The following is a 25,671-nucleotide window of genomic DNA, read 5'->3' on the forward strand; positions in this document are numbered from 1 at the left end:
TAACCTGAGTTTACAATGAGTGTGGTACTCTTACACTCTCAGTTAGGAAGTGCTTTTCACTCGTCAGAACAATTGTAGTAAGGCAGGTCACAGTCCTGTTAACTGCTGTGCTACATTCTGCTAATACCCTAAGTTCTACCATACCACTCTCCCCATGACGCCAGTAGAAGATGTAATAGTATATACATGTAGGACTCTTTCTGGTGAGTTTAGTGTTGACAAAGACCATTTCAAAGATACAATTTCGAGGCTACAGGCAAGGCTATTTTGCAGACCTCACGCAGACCGATAAAATGTTTTTCTAGTCCAGAATTTGTTATGACTCGTATGAATACGCAGGCCAGTGCCCCCCAGAAGTGTCTGACTGAGTATATTTGTAGCTGAGTGCTCTCAATGATATTTCAAAGTGTTTGCAGCTTGGTCAGAAGAAGGAAATTTCTTGTTCTTTTTTTTGCTGAGGAAAAATTGTTTCTTGTGTTGACCTCTCCCCAATGACATATTGTTCTTTCCCCTAGAAAGAAATTCTTTCCTAGTGTGAAAAGCCACTAGCAGATCTCATTAGTGAGGTGAAAGAAAAAGTTAGTTGATAGATACTTAGAAATGGGATTGAATTAGCAAGCTTAAAAAGTGGTTAACAGTCCTAGGTGCAATATTTCTTTAAAGTATGAATCAACATAGTGTTAAAAACTGGCACAGTGTTTACTTTTTCAAATTATTTTTTACAGAACTGAAGTCTTAAACAAGTGAGGCTGGCATCTCTCACTTGCGTATCACTGGGTTAAATCCTATTCAGGTTACCAGTGAAAATAATTCTGTCATCACAGTGGCTGTGTGGTGGCCTATATCAAAGGATTTGTTCATAGTTGGGGGATGGTGGTAATAAATTATACACTCACTATTAATATCCTTCCTGACACTGCATACAGGCTCTGTGTATTAAGCAGGACAGTCAAATGGTGAATGTACAGAAGGAACGGGTTACACTGGCTACCTGAAGTTTATCCCTCCAGATAATTTCTCTCTCATTCTTGTTATAGGCATAAATAATATTACTCCAAACTTATAAGCTTTATCATGATAATGGAAATTAAATGCACTAACTGCAAAATAGAGTGAAATGTAGATTTATTCCTCTACCTACAATCTTGTCTATCAAGGATTTTATTAAAGATGCAATCCACTGTATTAGGTTTACAAATTATTTCTTTCTAGGCTTTCTGAAATTATTTAAGTACTGGTTACCCATTTGTAGTGTGTTCTTTCCCTAATAAATTGCAAGCAATTTACAGAACAAGATATATTATTTTTTAAGGAATTGCAATTGGAGCAGAATCTTCACTGATCTTAGCAGAAATAAAAAGCTGACCTGAATAGCCATAAAATGCTTAAGGTTCCTTTAGAATACCTTGCTAGGGAAGTGAAGGCAGGTAAGCTCTGTGCAGCTGCCGTCTGACCCTGCGAGTGCCGGCAGTCACGTTATCAGAAGTTGCTGTCTTCTTTCTTCAAGAAACTATGAAATTTTCTGCCTGAAGAGGTAATTCGATCTGTATTCTAGTCAGATATTTCTCTAATGGTAAGGCAAATATAATCTCCTGTGCATCACTTACATTTGCTTCACTTTGTAGTATAAGTATTTAATATAATGACACTGTATTTTCTTACTTTGATCACCACTCGCTATTTGTCAGTATGGAGGGGGTGCATATCCATTACTACTTCTTTTAAATACTTACAGACTGACACTACATTTTGTAAGTTTTCTTAATAGAGTGGAAAATATTTCTGTGGGAAGTTAGAGAATTAGCTCCAAGAGAGGAAAACAGCATGTCATGGCATCCTGTTGCAAACAAGGATTCTAGCAAGATTATAGCTATGAAAAAAAAACAGTTTTAACTCTTTCAAGGGGTGCTCTAAATTCATATAATCTTTGATTCACTTTTTCTTGTGAGTTGGTATGAATATATATATACACATATATGCATTCATATATATAAAAAATCTCATCCTAATTTACAAATAGCCTTATGTACAGTTTACAAACTCTGCTCACATTCTAAAATAAGCAGGAAAGTTTTTCTAGACTGATTTTTGCCTGTGCAAATTTAGGTTTTGGAGTTTTCTTAGAAATAAGAAAGGACTCTTCTTCAGCTGAGGTTTAACTAGGCAATTTCTGAAATTAGACTCTGAATAATGCACTGTAAATTAAAACACATCTGAAATCTAGCAGGATGTTTTCACTCATTTGCTGGCTTTTGACAGATTACCTATCCTTTTCCCTATATTCTTCACTTTCAAAAAGACCCAACAAACAAATACATCAGTTTCAGGTATTGCAAATTTTAACTAACCTGTATATAGTTCTTCAAGAAAAAGCACTGCAGAAATATAGAAACAACAGCTAGAAAAATAAACCTTTGGTAGTGGAATATACCTCCTCTGAAAACTGACCTTTCACTTATGCTATACAGTGGTGGATACCAGAAGTCTTTTAGCATTTAGCAAGCCTATGTATTTCAATGGGGATTTGTGCAAGTCCGTGAATAAGGGTTTTGGTACAGATTCAGAAGGCCTAAATGTTATCTAGCTTTCTGTGCCTAATCCTTTCTTTTTGGCTAGGAAACTCTGAGCTCCTAAACAGCAGAAAATAGAAGGCAGAGGGAGTTAGGTGAAATACGGGTCACCTCTGTCTGTGCCCTTGGACCTCTCCCTCCATGAGAGAAACACAGCATTTTATTCAAAGAGATTTCTTATTTCAGTATTTGAAGAGTGTTCCCTAAAATAAATAACAAAAATGTACAGATGAATAGAATTTAAGTTGTTCATTAACTTTGGAGCAGCTGGTCCCAGATGCTCTTTAGAAAGTATCTTATATTTATACACTGAACTCTAGTCTAGGGGTTAAAAACACTCGTAAGTTAATGTTAGCTTGGAGTATTAAATCCAGCAACTTTCCTTGTGGGACCAAAATTGGGGTATCACACTTACAGGTTTGGGTGTGGCAGAATTCATTTTGAATGTGTATGTTGTCAAAGCTGAAAGGACATGGTCCCCAAGAAGTTAATTTATTGATGTATGTGAAAATACCTAGAAAATCTATAGAATGACGTGTCTAAACTATTTAGTTAATCTTATTAAAGTATGGCAAGAAATCTTAGTAAAACGTGGTGACAAAATGCTTAAGAATAGATGATGTTTCTGTAGATGCCAACAACCTCTTGATCTAAAAAACACTGGAAGCTTCATTTTGGCTGACATATTTCAAGTAGTGTGAAATTACTCACCGGAGTCTTTGAAAAGATAATTTAAATATAGCAAGTAAACTAAAGAGACTTCCAGATATCTTTTTCTCTTAAGAAAGGGCAAAACTCAGTGAAAAAACCAATAAATTACAAAAACTCAGTTTAGCTATAGCTAATGTCTGGATAAAAAATATACAATGAAGTGTCACTCTGGTGATATCATGTATTTTTCATAATATCTTTTAAATCTGCATTTTTGGTCTTCTCCTTCACTGTTCTGTTCGTCCTGGATTTGTGTTCAGAGCAGGGTTGTTCCTGTTTCATTCTCATAATTTGTTTTGAAGAGCAAAATAATCTGGGCTGGACCTGCTCTTGCTATACTTTTGTCTTCCATTCTGGCATGGCATGGCAAGAGTTAAGGTGTGATCTTAGAGCAGAAGATATAGCTGAACTGAGCCTTGACAATTCTAGTGAAAGTCAGTGTCAAAATCCCCTGCACACCACAGGTTAGGGAATTGGAAAAACATGACCATCCTACATGAAAGTACTTTTAGCTTTTCTGATACATTCAGTGTCTTCCCTTGTTCCTTCAGGAATTAGGGCAACTGAGCATTGCTCTCTGATACTTGACAGCTATTGGTCAGGATCTCACCAGGCTTCATTTCAGAGCATGAGAAACAGTATTGAACAAAATTAACTCTAATACATTTCTGATTTAATTTTCTTAGCATTAAATTTACAACTTAGTTCTAGGACCTTTTCATCAAGTCTCTGAACTGGCATCATTACTGACATTGAGACAAATGGGTTCTCTAATCCTGTAAAAAAGCTTAGTGACACATGCATAAATTTGGGTTGGTGCACATGTGTTAGAAAGCCTTCAGCTCTGGCTGACTGCCATGTTCATTCATTCTGGATGTAATTAACATGATTCATCAACATTTCCTGATTATGGATGCTGTGCAGCCTCATATTTTAAATCCTAGTACCAACCTATAAAGCAATCAAAGAAGGAGGCTTTTTAACCATTTCATAGAATCATAGTATCGTTAAGGTTGGAAAAAAAACTTCAAGATCAAGTCCAACCATCAGCCCTACACCCCCTTGAGCACTAAGCTATCTCCTGTAGCACCATGTCTACCCATTTTTTTAACACCTCCAGGGACAGTGCCTCCACCACCTCCCTGGGCAGCCTGCTCCAATGCCTCACCTCTCTTTCTATGAAGAAATTTTTCCTAATAACCAATCTGAACCTCACCTGGTGCAACTTGACCCCATTTCCTCTTGTCCTATCATTAGTCATTAGGGAGAAGAGGCCAACACCCACCTCACTACAACCTCTTTTCAGGTAGTTGTAGAGAGCAATGAGGTCTCCCCTCAGCCTCCTCTTTTCCAGACTGAACAGCCCCAGCTCCCTCAGCCTCTCCTCATAAGACCTGTTCTCCAGACCTGTACTCAGCCTAGTTGCCCTTCTCTGCACTCCAGCACCTCAATGTCCTTCCTATACTGCGGTGCCCAAAACTGCACACAGTGCTCGAGGTGAGGCCTCACTGAGACTGAGTACAGGGGCAGGATCACCTCCATGGTCCTGATGGTCACATTCCTGATGCAGGCCAGGATGCTGTTGGCCTTCTTGTCCACCTGGGCACACTGCCAGCTTATGTTCAGCTGGCTGTCAACCAGCACCTCCAGGTCCCTCTCAGCTGGGCAGCTCTCTAGCCTATCCTCCCCAAGCCTGTAATGCTGCCAGAGGTTGTTGTGGCCAAAGTGCAGGACCCAATATTTGGTCTTATTGAAACTCATACAATTGGCCTTGGCTCATTGATTGAGCCTATCTAGATCCCTCTGCAGAGCCTCCCTACCCTCAAACAGATTGACACTCCCACCCAACTTAGAGTCATCTGCAAACTTACTGAGGGTGCACTCTATCCCTTCCAAATCATCAATAAAGATGTTAAACAGGAGCAGCCCCAGCACCGAGCCCTGGGGAACACCACTCGTGACTGGCCAGCAACTGGATCTAACTCCATTCAACACAACTCTTTGGACCTGGCTGTCCAACCAGTTTTTTATCCAGCAAAGAGTATGTGCACCCAAGCCATGAGCAGCCAGCTTCTCTAGGAGAGTGCTGTGGGAAACCTTGTCAAAGGCCTTGCTAAGGTCAGGGTAGAAAACATCCACAGCCATTCCGTCATCCAGTAAGTGGGTCACCCTGCCATAGAAAGAGATGAGGTTAGCCAAACAGGACCTGCTCATCATGAACCCATGCTGACTGGGTCTGATCACCCGGTTGTCCTGAATGTACTGTATAATGGTACTCAGGATGATCTGCTCCATCAGCTTCCCTGGTACTTAAATCAAACTAACAGGCCTGTAATTTCCTGGATCATCCTTCTGTCACTTCTTATATATGGGCGTTATATTGGCTGATTTCCAACTTGTTGGTACCTCTCCAGTCATCCAGGACTGCTGATAAATGATGGAAAGTGGCTTAGTGAGCACCCCTGCCAGCTCTTTCAGCACTCTTGGGTGCATCCCATCAAGCTCAATAGATTTGTGCACATCTATACGGTGGAGCTGGTTACTGACCATCTCCTCCTGGATTGCGGAGGGGTCATTCTGCTCCCAATTTCAATTCAAAGGTTACAAAATATTTACCAGAAGAGGCTCACTTGGAACTTCCATGCTGTGGGTGGAAAGCTGGAGAGATATCACTGCCAATGGGAGGTTAAAGAACTGAACTTCATTTCCTGTTGAAGAATAATATAAATATTGATGCAAATAATGTTATTTACCACAACAGATACATGTACATTTTGTTGTTACAAACTTGCCAAGTTCTTTATTTTTTTTGATAGATCTACAGTTTATAAACACAATTTAGGTCCTCTCCTGCAACCTTTTTTTCCCCATAAATATAGCTCCCATGCACCCATGCTGGACCTTGTGATGAAATCTTATCATTACAATCTTGCTTACATATCAGGTTAGTAAGGTTATTATTAGGACTCTTTGTAAGGTATATTATATTTAACTTGCATAGCAAGCAAAGGGGAAAAGGCACAGGGGATATCAACAGAAAGTGCAGGAGGCTGCTTTGACTGAAGGCTGGAAAGGAAGTGACTCAGGATGTTTTGAAGAAACACAGAAGTGTATAAATAAGAATGGCTCAGTGTGCCACTAGACAGGTTTTTCAAGATTTAATCTGTGCTAAAACCTCTTGTTCTCTATTTAGCATTTTCCATGTATACTTTTCTATAATTCAGAAACATCACAGACATCTCTCTCACACAAGATGTCCTTGGACTTAAACTAATATTAGTTCTAGTAATTCAAATGAATAGTTGTAATCTACTTTAAATGCTTTTATTCTTTTCCCAAACTGCTAGTGTTTGTTCCTTCATAGGGAACATCTTCAAGTGAGCCAAGGGAACTTCAAGGTACTAATATATGGCACTAGTTTTAGATGAAAATTGAATATGTGATTGATTCCTGAACTCAGTCCAAGACTGTGAGGTTTTGTGAATCTCTCAAACTATATTTTGGATTGCAGAACCAGAATGGAGTCTGCAAATCATTTTTCATCTGCTATGTTAGTTGGTGTAAAACTTTCCAAGTGAAAGATAAGGTGATCAAAACATGCTAGAGATTTTGATACATCTTAATGATAAAATTGCTACCTTGCATCTATGTACTAAACATCACTTCACCTGGATTTTTCAGTTCTCTATTTACAGAATTAGGGTGCTGAGTTCCAGTATAAGTCAGGTGAGCGTTTTAAAGACAGAGAATAAGTAGAAAATATTTTGTGACAGCAAAAGGGAAAAGTAGCCATTAGACAAGTAGGCAGAATGCTTTTCCTGCTATCCTACAAGTTTTCCCAGCAAGTACATCACAGAGTCACAGAATAGTAATGATTGGACCATACCTCTGAGATCACTGAATTCAACCATTGAAAAACCAAAACCAAAAGTATACAAAAACAAAACCAAAATAAACCAAACCAAACAAACACACACACAAAAACTCCCCACAAACAAACAAACCAACCCACCAAAAAGCCCAAATGCACAACCTAAAATCACAGCCACTAGAGCATGCCCTGGAGTTCTGCATCTACGCATTTCTTGAATACATCCAAGGATGGTGACTTAACATCCAAGGATGGAGACTCAAGTTCCCTTTTATCATAGAATTTTTATTAAACTAGTAATCCTTCAGATATTGAAAATAAACCCCATAGATAAAATTTAATTTTATCTTATCACCCTTGTAACTCTTATTTTGATTAAATACCAAATGCTTAGACAACAATAATGTTGTCTCTATTCTAGGTAATTGAAAACATGCAGGTCTTAAAACACCTGATTAATTCTATAGGCACTCAAATTTCTGCTTTTATGTCCACATGAGTCTGTATTTCAGCAAAGTGAAGCAGTCTGATAGATGTGTTCCAGCTCAGCTCCTTTGGGGTCCTTGAATGAGTCATCCCTGCTTTCCTTACTCAATCCCTCTCTTCTTGTTCAGAATAAGTTCTGCATATCAATTTTAAAAAAGATCTTCTCAGAAAACAACTCTGTGTTAAATTCTTTCCTTGAAATGAATAATTAGACGAAGAGGATGTACTGGGGATACTCTTCCAGAGACTGCTGTTTACTTCTTCAGGAAATGGCAAAGGTTGGGTTTATGGCAGCCTCACTAGATAGAATCAGAGGAATCCTAGAGGTTGGAAGGAACTTCTGGAGGTCATCTTGTCCAATTCCTGCTGAAGCAGGGTCACCTAGAGCCATTTGGCCAGGATCATGTCCAGATGGGACAGCTATGATGGACATCACACACCCACAGGAGCTGGACATTCATGTTTGGCTGCTTGATGTGTCTGGATCCTGGCTGACAGCCCAGCTCCTAGATGTAATGGTGCCAATGCAGGTTCAAACCTCTGCACAGTGTCATACTCTCCCCTCAAAAAGAGCTATTATTTTCCCTGTTGCTTTCTAATTTATCTGGCCAAGAAAAGCTGCCAGTGATCTCATTGATCACATCACCCAAGGCCAACATCTTGGACTCGCCATGTCCAAAGCCAATTAACTGTTGTTACCTGGCTTACTACCACCCTAACTATGTTACAGAGATGAAAAACTGTTAACAGTTTGTTTGAGCTGTTTTATTTCCTTTCTGTGCATATCTAAGCTATCAGGGGCAGGACCAAAATAATCCAGAGGTTTTGGGATCTCTGTGCTTGATTTGTTTTCTCAGCAAATGAAAGAATCACATGATGAGTTACAGCTGGGCAGAGGTGATCTAAGTACCCCTTATGTGAGTGGTGCTTTCAAGCAGGCTTTACTCCATGACAAACAACTGAAAAGCTCAGGTAAAAAATCACTGGAAAACTGTTCTTTTTTCAACCAGTTTTTGCTATGAATGATCTTCTTAATGTAAAAATATTTAAAGTTCAGATCTTGTAGATTAATAAGCAAGAACCAGATAAGTAATGAAGTATCACTAACAAAAAAACCCAACACCACAAAAAAACCCACAACAACCAAAAACCAAACAAAAAAAAGAATAAGGAAATTTTAACAGCAACATGCTTAATGGCAGTATGTTTGCAATAATAAATTCTGGGGTCTTTATGTCTGTAGAGGTTGACAATTTTTTTACTTTTCATATAACCTCATAGTCTATTCCAACCTTCTGACTTGTATTCATAGATTCTTGTTTATCCATGCTTTTGTTATTATATTGTCTTCTGAATATCAGCAGAGTTGAGTGACCTTTTCAGCCCAGCAAGAAGACTAATTCATTGTGTAATACAAAGTGAGTTAATATTTGAGTAATAGAGAAATATCTGTACTTCACTGTGAAGTAACATTGGATTTTATCCAAAAACAGTTTCAAGTGCTGAGGAGTGGAACAAATGGAATCAGAGAGGTTGATTGTGCCAAGAATACAACTGATTCCATTCAGTCATCTTTTCCTGCTTAAAAAGTGTTTCCTAAGTTTTAATGGTTTTAACCTCTTACTTGTATACAAACTTTGTTATCTCAATGCAGTTTTAGGGTCTTGGTTTTGTTTGTTTAGTTTGTTGTTTTGGTTTTTTTTTTAATTGTTCAATTTATCTATAATTAAGCCACATTTGTGTTTTACTTTTAGCCAGAATGTGTATAATATGAACATGGTAGAAATAAGCATATTTTTTAAGCCCTTTCAAAGAAACATTAGAGGTAATGAATGCTTTTTTCCTCCTAGAGTAAGCTTCAATCATTTTGCTGGCAGCTGTTTTGGACTCACAGATCATGGAATCATGGAACCACAGAATGGTTTGGGTCAAAAGGGACCTTTAAAGATCATCTAGTTCCAACCCCTCTCCCATGGGCAGGGACAGATTTCACTAAAACAGATTGCTCAAAGCCCCACCCAACCTCATCTTGAAGACTTCCAATGATGGAGCATCCATAGCTTCTCTGGGCAACCTGTTTAGGGTCTCGCCACTCTCAGATTTCTTCCTTAAGTCAAATCTAAATCTACCCTCTTTCACTTTAAAACCATTGCTCCTTGTACTGTCCCTGCAAGGCCCTCTCCATCTTTCTTATAAGTTCCTTTTATATATTGAATGGCTGCTCTGGAGCCTTCTCTTCTCCAGGCTGAACAACCTCAACTCTCTCAGCCTGTCTCCACAAGAGAGGTGCTCCAGCCCTCTAATCATCTTCATTGCCCTCCTCTGGACTCGCTCCATGTCTCTATGTCCTTCTTATCTTGGTGACTCCAGAACTGGACACAGTACTCCAAGTAGGGTCTCATGAGACCAGAGTAGAGGTGGAGAATCACCTCTCTCAACCTGCTGGCCACACTTCTTTATATACAGCTGAGGATACAATTGGCTTTCTGCTCCTCAAGGGCACATTATAGGCTCATGTCCAATTTTTACATCTACCAGTACCCCCAAGCCCTTGTCCACAAATCTGCTCTCAACACATTCACCACCCAGCCTGCATTGATACTGGGGATTTCCTTGACCCAGGTACAGGACCTTGTCCCTTCCCTCAAGCACATCAGATCTTAGCAGATCTAAGTGTCCTTAAGATGAACAAGTGACTCTACTTTTTGTCTCTACCTTAAATTTCCTTGCAAAAAATTCTTAAAGAACATTGGGAATTGCTCACAATTCCTGATGTGGAATCCTCATAAAAAGCAGCTGACTTTTAATTCACTCTGTTTTATTTCTGTCAGGACATAATTCTTAATATATGGCTTTAAAACAGACAGCAAAATACAAATCCTGTTTAATGAAATACTCGAGCACAACAGTCAGTTAAGAAATAACTGAGATTATTATCTTAAAAAGATTTTGAATCAAATCTAGTGAGGTAAATAAGCACCTAACCTAAGCATTTCAAGTAGCAACCAAGTATGTTTTCCTAAATGCTAATAGATGTTCATCACCTTAATCCAGAATTATACTTTTTTGTATCAAGATCAACTTCAAACATTACACAACATTCTTTATTGCCCTGCCAAATTGTTTGTGTTAGGAGTCAAAATACTTCCAAAGAGAAACCTCTTAACATAGATTACTCTTCTTCATTACTGAATGTCAGTAGTCATACAACATTTCTTTGATCTTTTCCAGATTTTGCACTTTGGCAAAACAAGTAAGAAATATGTATTCATCAAATGAGAAATACGTATTTGTCAGGTTGCTATAGACAATGTTGTAGGTTTTTTCTATTTTAACTATAGCAGTCAGAGCCTAAATAATGCTGTTGCAAATATTTTTGCAAATGTAGCTAAGATTCAATGAACTGACATCTAACAAAATTTTGTACCTTGAAGTCAATTGGAATTTGATGGATGAGGGCTTTTAATCTGAAGTAAAAGTAAATAGAAATGTTAATGAAACAGCTTTTTAGCAGTGTGGTGGTGGGGGAGTACGAGTCAAGCTTGCAAAATGAAGTCCAATTCCCTATCCAGATGCACAGCTCAAGTAAAAAAGGAGGTGATTCACAACTGGATGAGAAAAACATCCTTCCATGTCTTGCTGTGATGTAAGCTGTCCTTATTTCAGACATGAAGCCACAGCTGTCTGTGGGGCTGGGAGCTGGCTAACTGAGCAACTGAGCTGTATGACTCAAAGTCTCCTCCTTCATTCAGTTCTGTAGCACCGTGCACACAGAGGCTCTTTCCACCCTAATTTATCGTCTTCTTCATTGGCAGGTTTCCTATGTAATAAACTGTTACCAAGATCTCTTTGGGTTTTTTTTTCCTCCCTTTTTTCTATCCTTCATGTGTTAAAAGAGTAGCCACAACTGCTTAGTTCCTTTTCTTTCTTGTTTGGTTCTGGCAGGTGAGAAGCCAGGGACGGAGCAAGATGAAGTTAAGCTGCAGAATGCCAGCAAGCAGATTGTGCAGACTGTTATCCTCCTAGCAGTACAGCAAGTTTCCCAGGAAAGCCAGCAAAAGGAGAAGCGGACAAACAGCAGCATGAGCCTCCAGCTGGAAAGAGGAAAATTAACCAAGAAGCATGAAAAAAAGTAAAGGAGCAGATTGGGTTTTGCAGTCCTGCAGTCTGCAGTGTTTTCAGCCTTCTCTTTAGTATCAGCTGTATTGCTAGTGCAATGTTACTGTTGTAAAGCAAACCAAAGTATAATCACACCTAGACATAGGGTAAAGCTGCAATAGTCCTCAGCTGAGAAATGTTAAGTGCATTAGATGACTAACTCCATATTTATACAGTGCCTCTTAACAGAAACAATAACCCTAGCTATAACAGTAGTTTCAAGCACAAGCTTTTATGGTATGGACTTACTCTGAAAAGCTTGTTGTCAGTGCACTTTCATGCAAGTTCCATGTGCAATGTTTATGTCAGCTCAGCTGGACAGGTTCTTCTCTGAGTTGCTGGGTTCACTGAAGCTGTCTTCACTGGAAAAATAGTTTACTGTTGAGTGTAGCAGAATGTGTTCAGGCTGCCTTGAAGCATGAGTTTGTACTTTGCTTTGATTAAGCATGTACTATGTTAAATGGCAGTATAAAGTGGATTGGGTAAGTTCCGTGAACCAATTTCATTTTTCATCTTGGGAGAAAAAGAAAAAAGCCATCCAGTAAGACTGCAGTGACTGTGATCTATTGAACTATGACTGCAATCATAGACCCGTGATGAATATATTTTTAAAAATAAATTGAAAGAAGTACTGAAGTTTTAGTCTACTTATTTGAAATACTTCTATACTTCTGCATAATAATCACTTGTGCCTCAACTATTCCTTTTAATTTTTTTGATACTGAAAGAAGAGGAACTGATGTGCTGATATGGAGCTCGCCAGCTTTTCCCTCAGTAGTGCAATTTGTTTTACAGAATTGTTTTACAGAAAGTGAAGACTGGAGTGGCTTAAAAAAAGTGTTTGGATTTATTTATATCTTGAGGGATGGAAATATACTGTGAATTCTATCATGGTAGATATTTCTCACCTACTGGGCATAAAGTGACTTTAGATATTTGTTACATACAGTCACCTTAAAAAGCACTGCTTTAAGAGGTAATATAGGACTTATTCCTCAGCTGCTCTGTGTAGCTGAAGAAATCCATGATGTTTCTAAAAATACAAATGAAATAAATGTAGCTTTCACTTTTAAGCTCCCTACTGTAATGATGATTGCACTATTATACATCTGAAGTTAGTAACAGTATATTTAATTCTAGAAATGGCTTGTAAGTCTGTTTCAACTGAATTCTTGTAGTAATGCACCTGCCTAGAAATACAGAGAAGCAGGTGCACAAGATCTGCAAACAAAGAGACAAAATGTTGTGGTTGCATTTCTACTCAGATGATTCTCAAAGAGACTTTCTGGTTGAAGTGATTGACTATTACTTACTGTTTCCTACTGCTTGCATTGAATAATTTCAGGATCCTTTCTCGTGGCCAGAGGCTTAGTCATGAATAGCCACATATTGTAGTATTAAACCTTTGAAATCTGCTTGGTTCAACTTGGGTTTTTTGTTGGTGGGTTTTTGGGGTTTCTTTGGTTGTTTTTTTTTTTTTAATTTAACAACACTGACTCATACCAGCTAATGATTTAGTTCAATCTTGTTTCACTTAAATATGAAGAAGAATTCAGCATGATTTAGTTGTTCTAAATCCTTGAATTGCAAGTATGCAGTTGGTTCACTTCTATAGACACTTGTTGAATTTTTCAAGCCAAGAAAACTTTGAAAGGTGGAAGTAGTTGGGTCTTGAGGCATGTGCTTGTTTGTCATAACAGACAATGTGGTTTTTTTTAACCATTAGCTTTTTCATCAGTTGACCTTTGGTAGGGAGGTAGCTCTTTTCTAAGCACTCTTGTATATTTGCTTTCTGAGAACCTAAGAAAACTGATCATGAGCAAAGGTTCAGTTCTGAGGCTGATGGCCAGGCAAGTCTAGTGGGTGAGGGAGAGCAAGCCTGTTGGAGAGACCCTGTGTTGTAAAACAGTGTCTGCCATGGACTCACCTACAGTGTTCTAGGAAAGAGCACTATAGGACAGAAAAAAATAATAATAATTGGGATTATTATTAAATTTTTAAATGCTTATTGTCCCCAGAAATTCACAATATGTCTTTTTACGTTCCTGGTAATTATTTTAATAAGCTTAGTGTCATCTGGAAACTTCTTTGCATATCCAGTTTATTTTTAATCATAATTTTAGAGAAATAAATTTCAAAAGCCAGGGAATCCAGACTTTTCCCACTGCTTCGTATGAACCTATTCCACTCCTTCTCTCACTGTGCTCTTCTACAATATTCCTTGACTGTCCTAACCCTTTTAGGCATAGTATTATTCAACCATTAAATAATATCCATCATTTTCAGTGCTGTCAGAAGTCTAATACCTTGGAAAGATAAAAATAGTAGGAAACCTAACAAAGCCTTGAAGGAGTCTTTGATGGTCTCCTATCAAGGAAAAGCAAGTACTGTAGCTTAAATGAGATTTTCCCTGAGATTTAAATAATGCGTCTCCTATCTATAGTATATATCCCTAAATTAAGGCATGCATTTAGTACTTCCTAATGACAAAGGGTGTTCTGCACAGAACTTACACATGGGATATGTAGTTGAGATCTGTACCACATGTGAGAGAACTATACAAAAGAAAACTTTACCGTTGGCTTGTTATACGTTTACTACATGGTGAAAGTGGGTATTTTTTGTATATTGACTGACAGATTATATTTTCTGAAGAAAATGCAGACTATAGAAACTGTTACAGATGTGATGCAGGTCTGATTACAAATAAAGAAACTCTTCAAGAAACTCTTGATACCTTAGATGTCTCTGGTTTCTCTTGTAAAAAGAAGGGCAGCATTTTTCAGATTGAATAGACAAGCAATGAAGCAAACAATGTGCTAATGAGTTTTGTAGTAAAGAATGCATTATTCAGCACAGTAATTAGTATCTTGAAGGTAAAAGACAATCAAAATGGTATCTCCATGTATTTAAAATTAACTCACCACCTTTAAGCACTTACCAGTGGTAAGTAGAAGGCTGCACAAGCATATGAAAGTACATTTATCACAAGTCCTTTCATGAGGAAGAGCTGTGTGTCTGTGGCTATTCTGCACTGTGCTTGCTATGTTTTCAATCAGGTTGATTATTGCCATTTTGTTACCATACTTGTGCTAGTCTTTGCAGTGTAATCCTGCAGCAACACCTACATGGAAATTCATGTGGCTTCAGCAGGATGTATTAAGAGACTGCTGAATACCAGTGTTCATAAAGTTGTTGGTTCTGTGTGGTTACATCAGAAATGCCTGCTCTAAAGTAAAATAAACCCCAAGCTGTGACTTGGAAACAGCCATCATAATTTTATCATTTCAGAAAAATAGAAGCATTATGTGATAATATTATAGTTAAGAGTTGAAAATTCTTGAATATTTCTTCAATATCAAACAATACATCTCAAAATATTACAGTCTCTATTCATGTTGTGTCAGATTTTATTTTTTTTGTGTGATCTTTTTTAAGTATCTCAGAATGCAATAAGTCTACAATGGTAAGTATATAGAAATAACTATGTAACTATTCTCAATAGGACTACAAATATATACGCTGCTATTGTTCTTTAAATGTGTGTGTTGTCAGATACAGGGCTTAATGTGTCATTACTGAAGACTTTTTTGAAGCAGCTGGATCTAAATTAGGGGAAGAGATATGAGGCATTAGAATAAATTATTGAAAGAATGTGGGATTCACTCTAAATTTCTTGGTTCCCCACTCAGGTCTGAGAAGAAATTAACAAAACCTTGAATACTGGCATAACCTATTTTCTATCAAAGGATTCCTGCAACAGAGTGATCAGCTTGTTAGAAGGGTCTATGGGAGTGAGAGGAAAAACTGAGCAGTTGATAATGTCATCCTCACCACTCAGTAAGGAGTGAGCAGTGGTACTGATGGAGTCTGGCTTCTAATAGATGGATTTTCTCATCATCTGCTTTTGGTGACATGTGATAAGCTCTGGCAGAAACTTTTTTGCTATTTTGGGTTTTCCAGGTGAAAAGGATTCTCTGAGGCCTAACAGGTTTTTAATTTGCACTGTATCCTGCCTTTCAAAGGGAGCAGAAGTAATGTCTCTTCCCTCAACTTCCAGACCTTCATTCACAAAACCTGGTGAACACTTACGGGCTTTTTTTTTAAAGACAACTGTATCTTCACCAAGTTTAGTTGATGTGACCAGCAGTTTCTTTAATCCTTAAGACTGAATGGACAAGCACACATGCTAGCTATGTTTGGGTACTCTGGGGAACACCAAGAAATAGGTACATATTTTAAATGAATTTGCATCTAAGCTGTTCTTCTATGCCAGGCAGATTTTCTTTGTTTAATTAACATAAGCAGCTTTTCTTTTTAAATAGCTTTTCCTCCAGTGTCTTGTTACTCGGATTTTGTTCTACGAGCTTGCTAGTTTTAACACTAAACAAACAATAACTGTTCATGTTTAGTTTGGGTTTGATTAGAGCCCCTGCGGACTTAGGCCTTCCGTTGTGGTGTAGCTTTTGTCTTTTCTTTCACAAAAGGCAGGTAGCAACAATAAATAACAATAAAAAGAAGTGTGGCTTGTTATTTTGTGGGGGGGTTTGTTTATTTGTTTGTTTGTTTTGTGTTATTGGGGGGGATTCCACTTCAGTTGAATGGTCACATGAGACAGATCACCATGAATCATTCACATGTGTTGTGACAGTAGTTGGGTGTAGAACTTGTGCAGAAACAGGAAATTATCTCTTATGAAAGCTAGAAATTGAACCCACCTAAGCTGATTCATTGAAGTAAGACACTCTTGGTAGCTTTAAGAAAATGTTCTATGTGTGCTTTCAGATTGGAACACATTTAGAAACACCACGTAGTGAAGACTGTAACTGCTTGCTTTGTGACATGAAGTGGAAGATAAACATTACTGCGTTGTTTTGAAGACTTAAACGCTATCTCCTGGTATCTACGGAAGATCTGAGTTGCATCTTTTGGCAGGAGGACACACTTGCTACTTCCCTAGAGAGTGAATACCTGACATTCTTTACACACAAGCATTCATGTGTGAATATGCATCCCAGAAGTTTAAGTCCTTGTCTCCAGTTGCTGAGGGATTATCCATAAAACACTGAATTTTAATTTTTCTTTCCAAGGTAAACACCGTTCTTGGGACACAGTTTGCCCTGATCTGTGGCCATTTACCAGGTCCATCTGATGTCATATTTCCCAGAGACCAAATAGCTGGTTTGTATATTTTCCCCACTGTAGTAAAACAGACTTTAAGATCTAAATATGCACAGTGGTGAGGATCTAACAGCTTGCTTGGTACTCTACTAGCTGAAGGATTTTATATGTGTCCCATTCAGCAACCTTAAGGAAAACATGTCAGATCTAATGACTCCTCCTATCATATTTGCCAGAACTAGAGCTACTTTTTTATAGCCGTTTAATTTTACTGAACATTAGAGTTCCTAGATCTATAGCCAGGAAGAGGGAGTCATGTCCTCTTCTTTTTAAACCACTGAAACCTGCCTGGAGCAGCAGAACCTGCACTGTTTGGAAAAAATGAGCCTCTTAGCCCTGAGCTGCTTTTGTGGTTCTTAACCTCATATGTTTGTTTATTTTCATATATTCACTTCCAATCAGCAGTCAAATCTAGAGATCCACAAAACAGAGATATCTGAGATATGCCACATGACCTAGGAGACAGGGAGGTGATGCAGAATGAGGTCAACACAATTAAAGAGGAAGTGGTCAGAGACCTACTACACCACTTAGATACATACAAGTCTATTGGACCAGACGGGCTACATCCAAGGGTGCTGAAGCAAGTACAGAGGAGGGCAATGAAGCTGGTGAAGGGCCTAGAGAATAAATCTTATGAAGAACACTTGAAGGAGCTGGGAATGTTTAGTTTGAGGAAGAGGAGGCTGAGGGGAGACCTCATCAGTCTCTACAACTACCTGAAAGGTCATTGTAGAGAGGTTGGTGGTGGTCTCTTCTCACAGGTAATTAGCGATAGAACAAGAGGGAAGGGCTTCAAGCTGCAACAGGGGAGGTTTAGACTGGACATTAGGAAAAAAATTTTCACAGAAAGAGTGGTTAGACACTGGAATAGGCTGCCCAGGGAGGTGGTTGAGTCACCATCCCTGGATGTGTTTAAGGGTCTTTTGGATGTGGTGTTGGTGGATATGTTTTAGGGGAGAACTTTGTAGAGTAGGGATGATGGTTGGACTCGGTGATCCCAAGGGTCTTTTCCAACCTGAATAGTTCTATGATTCTATGATTCTATGAGATACCAGAGAGGATCCAGTGTGTCCTTGCATCATCCTCAAGTGTAAAAGAATCAGCCCCATGCTGTGCTTCCCTCTGGTGGCTGAGTGAAGGGACATGAGAGTACAAAAGTATTTCCTCAGTACTTGAGACAGTGGGATACCACTCAGTCAAGAGCTCTGTTTCAGCTTAGGAGGTACATAAACTCTTCCTTCTTTTGCTGAAGGAAGAAGCTGGCTTCAAAGCTCAATGCCTGAGTCAGGTGACAGCTTGCTCATCAGTGCTCAGAGGAGCTGGATGGAGGAGAACAGGCATGTCTCAAGCCAGGCCCTGAAAGGAAACTGCAGAAAGTACAGGGATTCTTCCTGACCAGGAATATTCCTCCACTAGATGGAGCAGCTGAACAAGTCCCTCCTTGTGTATGGTTCTGTTGATATTTTGTTTGTTGTTAATTTAATTTGAAAAAACAGCAACAAAAAATAAGCCCTTGGGTGCTCCATGTTCACTACCAGGCCTGAAAACACAGTACTCCAGCCAACATGTTTGAGATGTTCATGTTCAAGAGAACTCTTTGGGGTACCTGACCTCAGAAAAAACCTTTTCTTCAAGGCCAAATCGGCACACCTGCTTCTGTAACTTGACTTGTGCCTTCATCCTTTTCTCCTCTTCTTTATGTTACAAGGAAACACTGAAGTTTGCTGGATAAAGTTAATCTCCACTGTTTGTTTGCTGGGGATTTTTTTGCATGCTTTTTTTTTACTGCACTTAACCTGTACTATTGTCACTCTAGGTCACATTTTTCTTTACTCTGAAAAAAATAATGTCTAAGAAAAAAATATTGGAGCAGTCCTGTAGTCCCTGTTTTAATCGCTGTGTTCCAGTATATCAAAGGCCACATGTTTCTCCTTGATTTAGGTAAATCCTCCTGTTTTTATTACATCTTACATTCTTCAAATAATTTTCCTTGTGCCTATATTGTGTGTAGAAATAAGATGGTAGAAACTACTGCCACATTGTGATTCTGAAGCTGCAAAATCTGCTATATATCATATGCACTAAATCTTCCCTGAAAAATCCTGGTCTCTTAGAAATCAGATTATATAGCTCCATCTGCCCTGGTAAGAATTAGGTTAAGATCTATTTTGCCTGCTGGCAGGCTAGAAGGACCTTCTATTTTCCCCCCATCCCCTTTCAAATATCTACATCTTAGGCTATTGGCTTGATTATTTGGAAAGTTAAACAGGCAACTAGGGAGCGGAGAGACTGCGAATTAGGACCCTAGATAAGGTAAGAGGGCTGCATGTAAAACATATAATATATAAACTGGACATACATCTCCAGGATCTGCGTGACCTGAGCTTTGGAAGTTCAATAATAAACGCTTCTTAACAGATGATGATGTCCGGATACCAGCTTTCAGTGTGCAGATGGTGATGCTGTCAGGAAATGTCAACCTTCGGTCTCTAAATGTCTGTCACATTTCATTAGGGTGCACAGATGACTGTGTTCCCTCCATTGCTGAGGCTCAACAGCAGATATCAAATGAGTTCTGCTGGTAATTGTCCCATTCCTTATTATTTTTTGATCCGTTCATTTGACCCAAATGCCCATATCTACAGAAGCAAAAAAATGCTTCCACATGTGAATTTTCACGCTGTTGGTGTCAAAGAATGTGTCATCACTCAAGGAGATGTCAAATGCTCTGCAGAAGGGCAAAGAATCCCAATTTCTTTCAGTATGTCTCTCTAGACGGCCAATGCGTCAGCCTAAGGAATCAGTGTAGGTTTGCAGACACCTACAGGAGACAGACAACTCCTCTTTGTTTTGTAGCTGTCACATTGGGTGACAGCTCCTGCTGTCATTTTGCTTCCACCTTGGACTGAAACTCCAACAGTGAAGACATAAGGAGAACAACAGGTGGTATAAAGAGACATGAACAAGCCATGATTTTGCCCTAGCAGTGCAAGAGCACAGATAAAACCCCTACTCCCTCGCCAGTCTTTCTGGCATGCAGTAAATTGGGGTGGGACTAGATGACCTTAGAGGTTTCTTCCAACCCAGTCCATTTCATGATTCTAACGGAGAGTGACAGGGTCTGGGAACCTTAGCTTCTTCTGCTACATGACCTTCCTGATTCGAGTCTAGGAGGACTCCACCAGACCACCAACACAGAAAGGAACAGGGAAAAAGGCCAGAAGTGGGCACTGAAGACCCTTGAAATCATCAGTCCAAACCCTGGAATTATGGGAGAGCTACAGGGCTGATCTGAGGAAGCAATTTGCCTACAGATTTTTCCTATGGATCTTTTTTCCTTATAACATAAATCATTTACAGTATTTTTTTTGTGGAGAACATTCTTTTGGGTGGAGTGAAGCAGCAATCTCTTCTGGGTAAATAAATTACTTACCAACATAAACTTGCCTGGCCCAGAGCAGATCCTTGCTGCTCTGTCTTTCTTTCCTACTTTAGGTGTGCTTTATTCATTAAAACAAACAAACAAACAAAATTAAAACTAAACAAAAACCAAACCAAAACAAAAACAAACAAACAAAATTAAAACAAAACAAAAACCAAACCAAACCAAAAACAAACAAACAAACAAAACAAAACAAAAAAAACCCAACCAAACAAAAAAAGCCCAAACCAAATAACACAGTAATTTTGGGGTGAACAATTTGTGATAGATGAAAACTTATGCCTGTGCATGATAACAGAAAGCTACTGATATTATGAACCCCACAACTGAACATATATATCAGACTGTCTGCACTGTTTTCATTGTCCAATACAACACTATTCCAAATGTCTTGCACATTACTCCTGATTGTTTCTGGTTTGATGATTAGGCTTTTGCTTGTATATGTGGGGAAGAGAGACAGATTAATACCACACTTGGTCTTTTTTAAAAAAGTCTTTCTTTTGCTTTTAATGGAAAGCCATTAACTTACCTGGAAACAAAGAAAATTTTTCTGGCTGCAGCTGAAGGAAACCAAGGGATAAGAGGGCAGCTGCATTTTGTGTTGTATGCATTGATAGGTTCAGAAATGATTTGTAACTTCAGAAAACATAGATTTCCAAGGGTACTTTCTGGAATGTGTTAGAGCTGGAGCAAATGAATATTCAGTAGGCTTTACTTTTCAACAAACCCGCTTCCTGTGTACTTATAAATGAATTTCTTGTGATCTTACTTTCATCCACAGTGGTCCTAAGACCTCATGTGAGAAGCTTCTGTTTTTCCATATATTCTTAACTGCACCTTCTAGAGAAAAGGGAGGGAGTAATTATTTTCTAGCAAGTGGGTGAAGTGATTATTGTCAAATCATCTCTTTTCACAGACTAGCTCTACCTGTCCCTCTGAAAAAAGGCAGCCTGCCAAGTTAGCCATTATACATCACTCCTTACCCGTCACAGCTGATGAAGAAAAAAAGCTGCAAAGCCCTGGCAGAGCTTTAGAAATTGTATATGCTTATGTTTAATTTTTGTGTTAAAGGCACATGATGTATCTGTAAGAACAGCACCTGGCAGACCTGTAACAACAGTACCAGTAGACCACTGGCTCTAGGTCATTGCCATAATGAAATCTGTAGTATATATCATTTTTTTGATTATTATTTTGGAAGAGTTATGTAAATAAATCAATATTTTGAATGATGTGTAGATTTTTTTTTCCTAGGAGCTGAGAAAATCTTTACTTTGTCATGTTTGCCTTTATTTCTGAATGCAGTTGCAGTTAATGAGCCCAAGCTCCTAAAAGTTCCTAGCAGGATTCTCACCATCTTGAAAGGAGCATAGATTTCACCCAATCGCACTTATAACACAGGTTTCAAAGCTGCTGCTGCTTACACATTATACATAGAATCATAGAATCATAGAATCATAGAATCATAGAATCATAGGGATTGGAAGGGACCTCGAAAGATCATCTAGTCCAACCCCCTGCCAGAGCAGGGTCACCTAGAGTGCATCACACAGGAAGGCGTCCAGGCGGGTTTTGAATGTCTCCAGAGAAGGAGACTCCACAACCTCTCTGGGCAGCCTGTTCCAGTGCTCTGTCACTCTCACAGTAAAAAATTTTTTTCTGATATTCACCTTAAACCTCCTATGCTCCAATTTGTATCCATTACTCCTTGTCCTATCACTTGTCATCACTGAAAAAAGCTTAACTCCATCTTCTTGACATTCACCTTTACGTATTTGTAAACATTGATGAGGTCATCCCTCAGTCTCCTTTTCTCCAAACTAAAGAGACCCAGCTCCCTCAGCCTTTCCTCATAAGGGAGATGTTCCACTCCCTTAATCATCTTTGTGGCTCTGAGCTGGACTCTTTCCAGCAGTTCCCTGTCCTTCTTGAACTGAGGGGCCCAGAACTGGACACAATACTCCAGATGCGGCCTCACCAATGCAGAATAGAGGGGGAGGAGAACCTCTCTTGACCTACTAACCACACCCTTTCTAATACATCCCAGGATGCCATTGGCCTTCTTAGCCACAAGGGCACACTGCTGGCTCATGGTCATCCTCCTGTCTACCAGGACCCCCAGATCCCTTTCACCTACACTGCTCTCCAGCAGGTCAGCCCCCAACCTGTACTGGTGCATGACATTTTTCTTCCCCAAATGCAAAACTCTACACTTGCCCTTGTTGAACTTCATCAGGTTTTTCCCTGTCCAAGTCTCCAGCCTGTCTAAGTCTCTCTGAATGGCAGCACAGCCTTCTGGTGTGTCAGCCACTCCTCCCAGCTTGGTGTCATCAGCAAACTTGCTGAGGGTACATTCTGTACCCTCATCCAGGTCGTTGATGAAGATGTTGAACAACACCGGTCCCAGTACCGACCCCTGAGGGACTCCACTAGTCACAGGCCTCCAACTAGATTTTGCCCCATTGACTACAACTCTCTGACTTCTTCCTTTCAACCAGTTCTTGATCCACCTCACTGCCTGATCATCAAACCCATACTTGATCAACTTATCTACAAGGATGCTGTGGGAGACGGTGTCAAATGCTTTACTGAAATCAAGATAGACCACATCTACTGCTCTACCATCATCTATCCACCTAGTAATTTCCTCGTAGAAGGCTATGAGGTTAGTCAAACATGACTTACCCTTGGTAAAACCATGTTGACTGCTCTTGATGACCCCCATGTCCTTGGTATGTCTAGAGATAGTGCCAAGGACAAGTTGTTCCATCACCTTTCCAGGGATGGAGGTGAGGCTGACCGGTCTATAGTTACCCGGGTCCTCCTTCTTGCCCTTCTTGTAGACTGGAGTGACATTTGCTATCCTCCAGTCCTCAGGCACCTCTCCTGTTACCCAAGACTTACCGAAGATGATGGAGAGTGGACTAGCAATGACCTCCGCCAGCTCCCTCAGCACCCTTGGATGCATTTCATCCGGACCCATCGATTTATGGATGTCCAGATTACGCATCTGATCCCTAACCCAATCCTCATCTACCTGGGCAAATTGCAGTCCATAGCTTGGCAACAAACCATATGCAACAATGGACAATGAGCTCAGCTGAACTTGAGTTACTCATTCATGTGAACATCTGAAGTCAGTCTTGGAGTTTTCTTTGCTTGACTTCCTAAGAAAGTGAGGTTTACATGCTCACATTAACTGTCAGTGGTTTTGCCTCCTGACAGCTCTTATATCTGTTGGCCCATGCAACAAAACCTGACAGAAGGGTCTTGGGATATGATACCTCTTTCCTGTTTGGAGATGGAGCATCATGGGGAAAAAAAATAAAGAGGAGGACTCATTTTTGAGGGATGCTTTAAGGAAAAAACCTTTCCCCCAAGCATGTCTGAGCTCTACACTCTTCTAGTCTCAGGTATATATAACTTGATTACTTTACGTTATTATTTATAGTAGGTCTTACTTCACTTAAAGAATGTTCAGCACAGCTGGGCTTTTGGAGTTTGGGGTGGGGTTTTAAAAAGTTTTTAAATTATTTACATAAATTACAGGAGCACTTTTTAATATATAATATTTGACTGATTTATGCTATCTAAGCCAAAAAAAAATGCTCTCTCCCTTAGTGCATTAGGCAGAGGACTGGAAATAATAAACCTCATACATTTTACAAAAAGGAGAAAACAAAGAGTTCCTAATATATGGAAATACATTCACTTCACACAATATTCTTCACATGAACATGGTATACTCAACTTTCGTCAAGTTTCGTACCTTCAATAACGCTTGAAACTTTGCAAGACACACACAAATCAGAAAAAGCAGCTGGAATCAAACTCTGAACACAGGTACTGTAATATGAAGTTATAAAACCAAATGAAATCTCCTTCCTTTCCTTCTCCTTTGCCATTATGGGCTTTTTTTAAGCTAAATTATACATTTGCAACCAAGGAAGCTGTAATTTATTCTTTTTGCAGCTTACTCTTCAAAGAATGCATTACATTATAAGCTGAAGCAAATAAAATATGTGATTGCTCTTACCATTCAAACAGTTTAAGAAACTCCTCATATTGTAAAATAAATATTAGTATTATGTATTTATTCACTGGAGGTTCACTTGACCACAGACAGGAATCCCCAGACACAGACAACAAGTTGAGATACTTTCAACTACAAATACTTCATTAATAATTTGGTGACGATATGCTTCAGCATTTCTGAACTCTGTCGTGAAATATCCCCTGCAGTTTGAAACACTTGAAAAATGATTGAAAATTCAAATGATGACAAGATATTTTTCCCATGATAATGATTTCCTGCATTATTAACCACCAGTGTAGCATTTGCCAAAGCCATGTTACTGCAGTTAATCTTTACATCTGCAAATATTCCTAGTTCTCCTGTACCTCAGTCAGAAAATATTGAGATGATGGAGAATTCTCCTATCCTGTTAATGAGCTGTAACTCTTAGGAATAGACAAACAACTCCTAGGAGAATAATAATAATAATAATAATAATAATAATAATAATAATAATAATAATAATAGAATGCTTTGGGTTGGAAGAGACCTTAAAGATGATCTAATTCCAATCTCCCTGCATTGGCAGGGACACCTCCCACTAGACCAGGTTGCCCAGAGACCCATCCAACCTGGCCTTGAACACTTCCAAGGAGGGGGTATTTGATATTACCAAGAATTGAGGCATCAGAGGAAAAACATGCCTTTCCTAAAGTAGTCTTTGATCTCTTTGCACACAAAGAGAGATGCCAGCAATAGAAGAAGTTTTACCTTACCAGGATATTTGGCCCTGGTCGTGTGTGAATGCTAGAAAACACGGCTATTTCATTAGTGGTTGCAGTCAAGAAGTGCAAGAAAGTTCAATATCTCAGAGCTTTTTTGATAAAAGTTTTCCATTTATTTATCCATTTAAATGCTGCTTTAACTTCAAAAGCAGCATCATTCCCTTTCCATTTCCATGAAAGAGTTCTGCAGCTTGAGGGCCACTCAGGCAGTGCTGCCATTCCATCGTGTCTCTGAGCTGGCTCATGCATCCATGCATGGCTAGTAGCTCTACATGGGAACATGAGCTCTGGTGGTGGTGCCCCCTTAGAAACACCTAGACTTCTCCAGAGAGTCTTTACTTCTTCACTGAACATTTGCAGTAAATCATAAAATCATAGGATGCCCAGTTGGGTGGGACCTCAAGGAATATCTGGTCCAACCTTACTGGGTAGAAACACAGTTAGGA

General features: G+C 39.1%; 1 protein-coding gene across 1 annotated transcript in view; it reads left to right on the plus strand.

Annotated features, from left to right (window-relative positions):
• AKAIN1 (A-kinase anchor inhibitor 1) overlaps nt 1–16,282 on the plus strand; it is a 21,519-nt gene extending 5,237 nt beyond the window's left edge. Inside the window, exon 2 of the mRNA XM_051610539.1 lies at nt 11,584–16,282. Coding sequence (XP_051466499.1) covers nt 11,584–11,774 — 191 coding nt within the window. The 3' untranslated portion in view covers nt 11,775–16,282. The remainder of the gene's footprint in view (nt 1–11,583) is intronic.
• The last annotated feature ends 9,389 nt before the right edge of the window (nt 16,283–25,671 follow it).

Source organism: Apus apus, chromosome 2 (genome assembly GCF_020740795.1).
Source record: "Apus apus isolate bApuApu2 chromosome 2, bApuApu2.pri.cur, whole genome shotgun sequence".
Lineage (NCBI taxonomy): Eukaryota > Metazoa > Chordata > Aves > Apodiformes > Apodidae > Apus > Apus apus.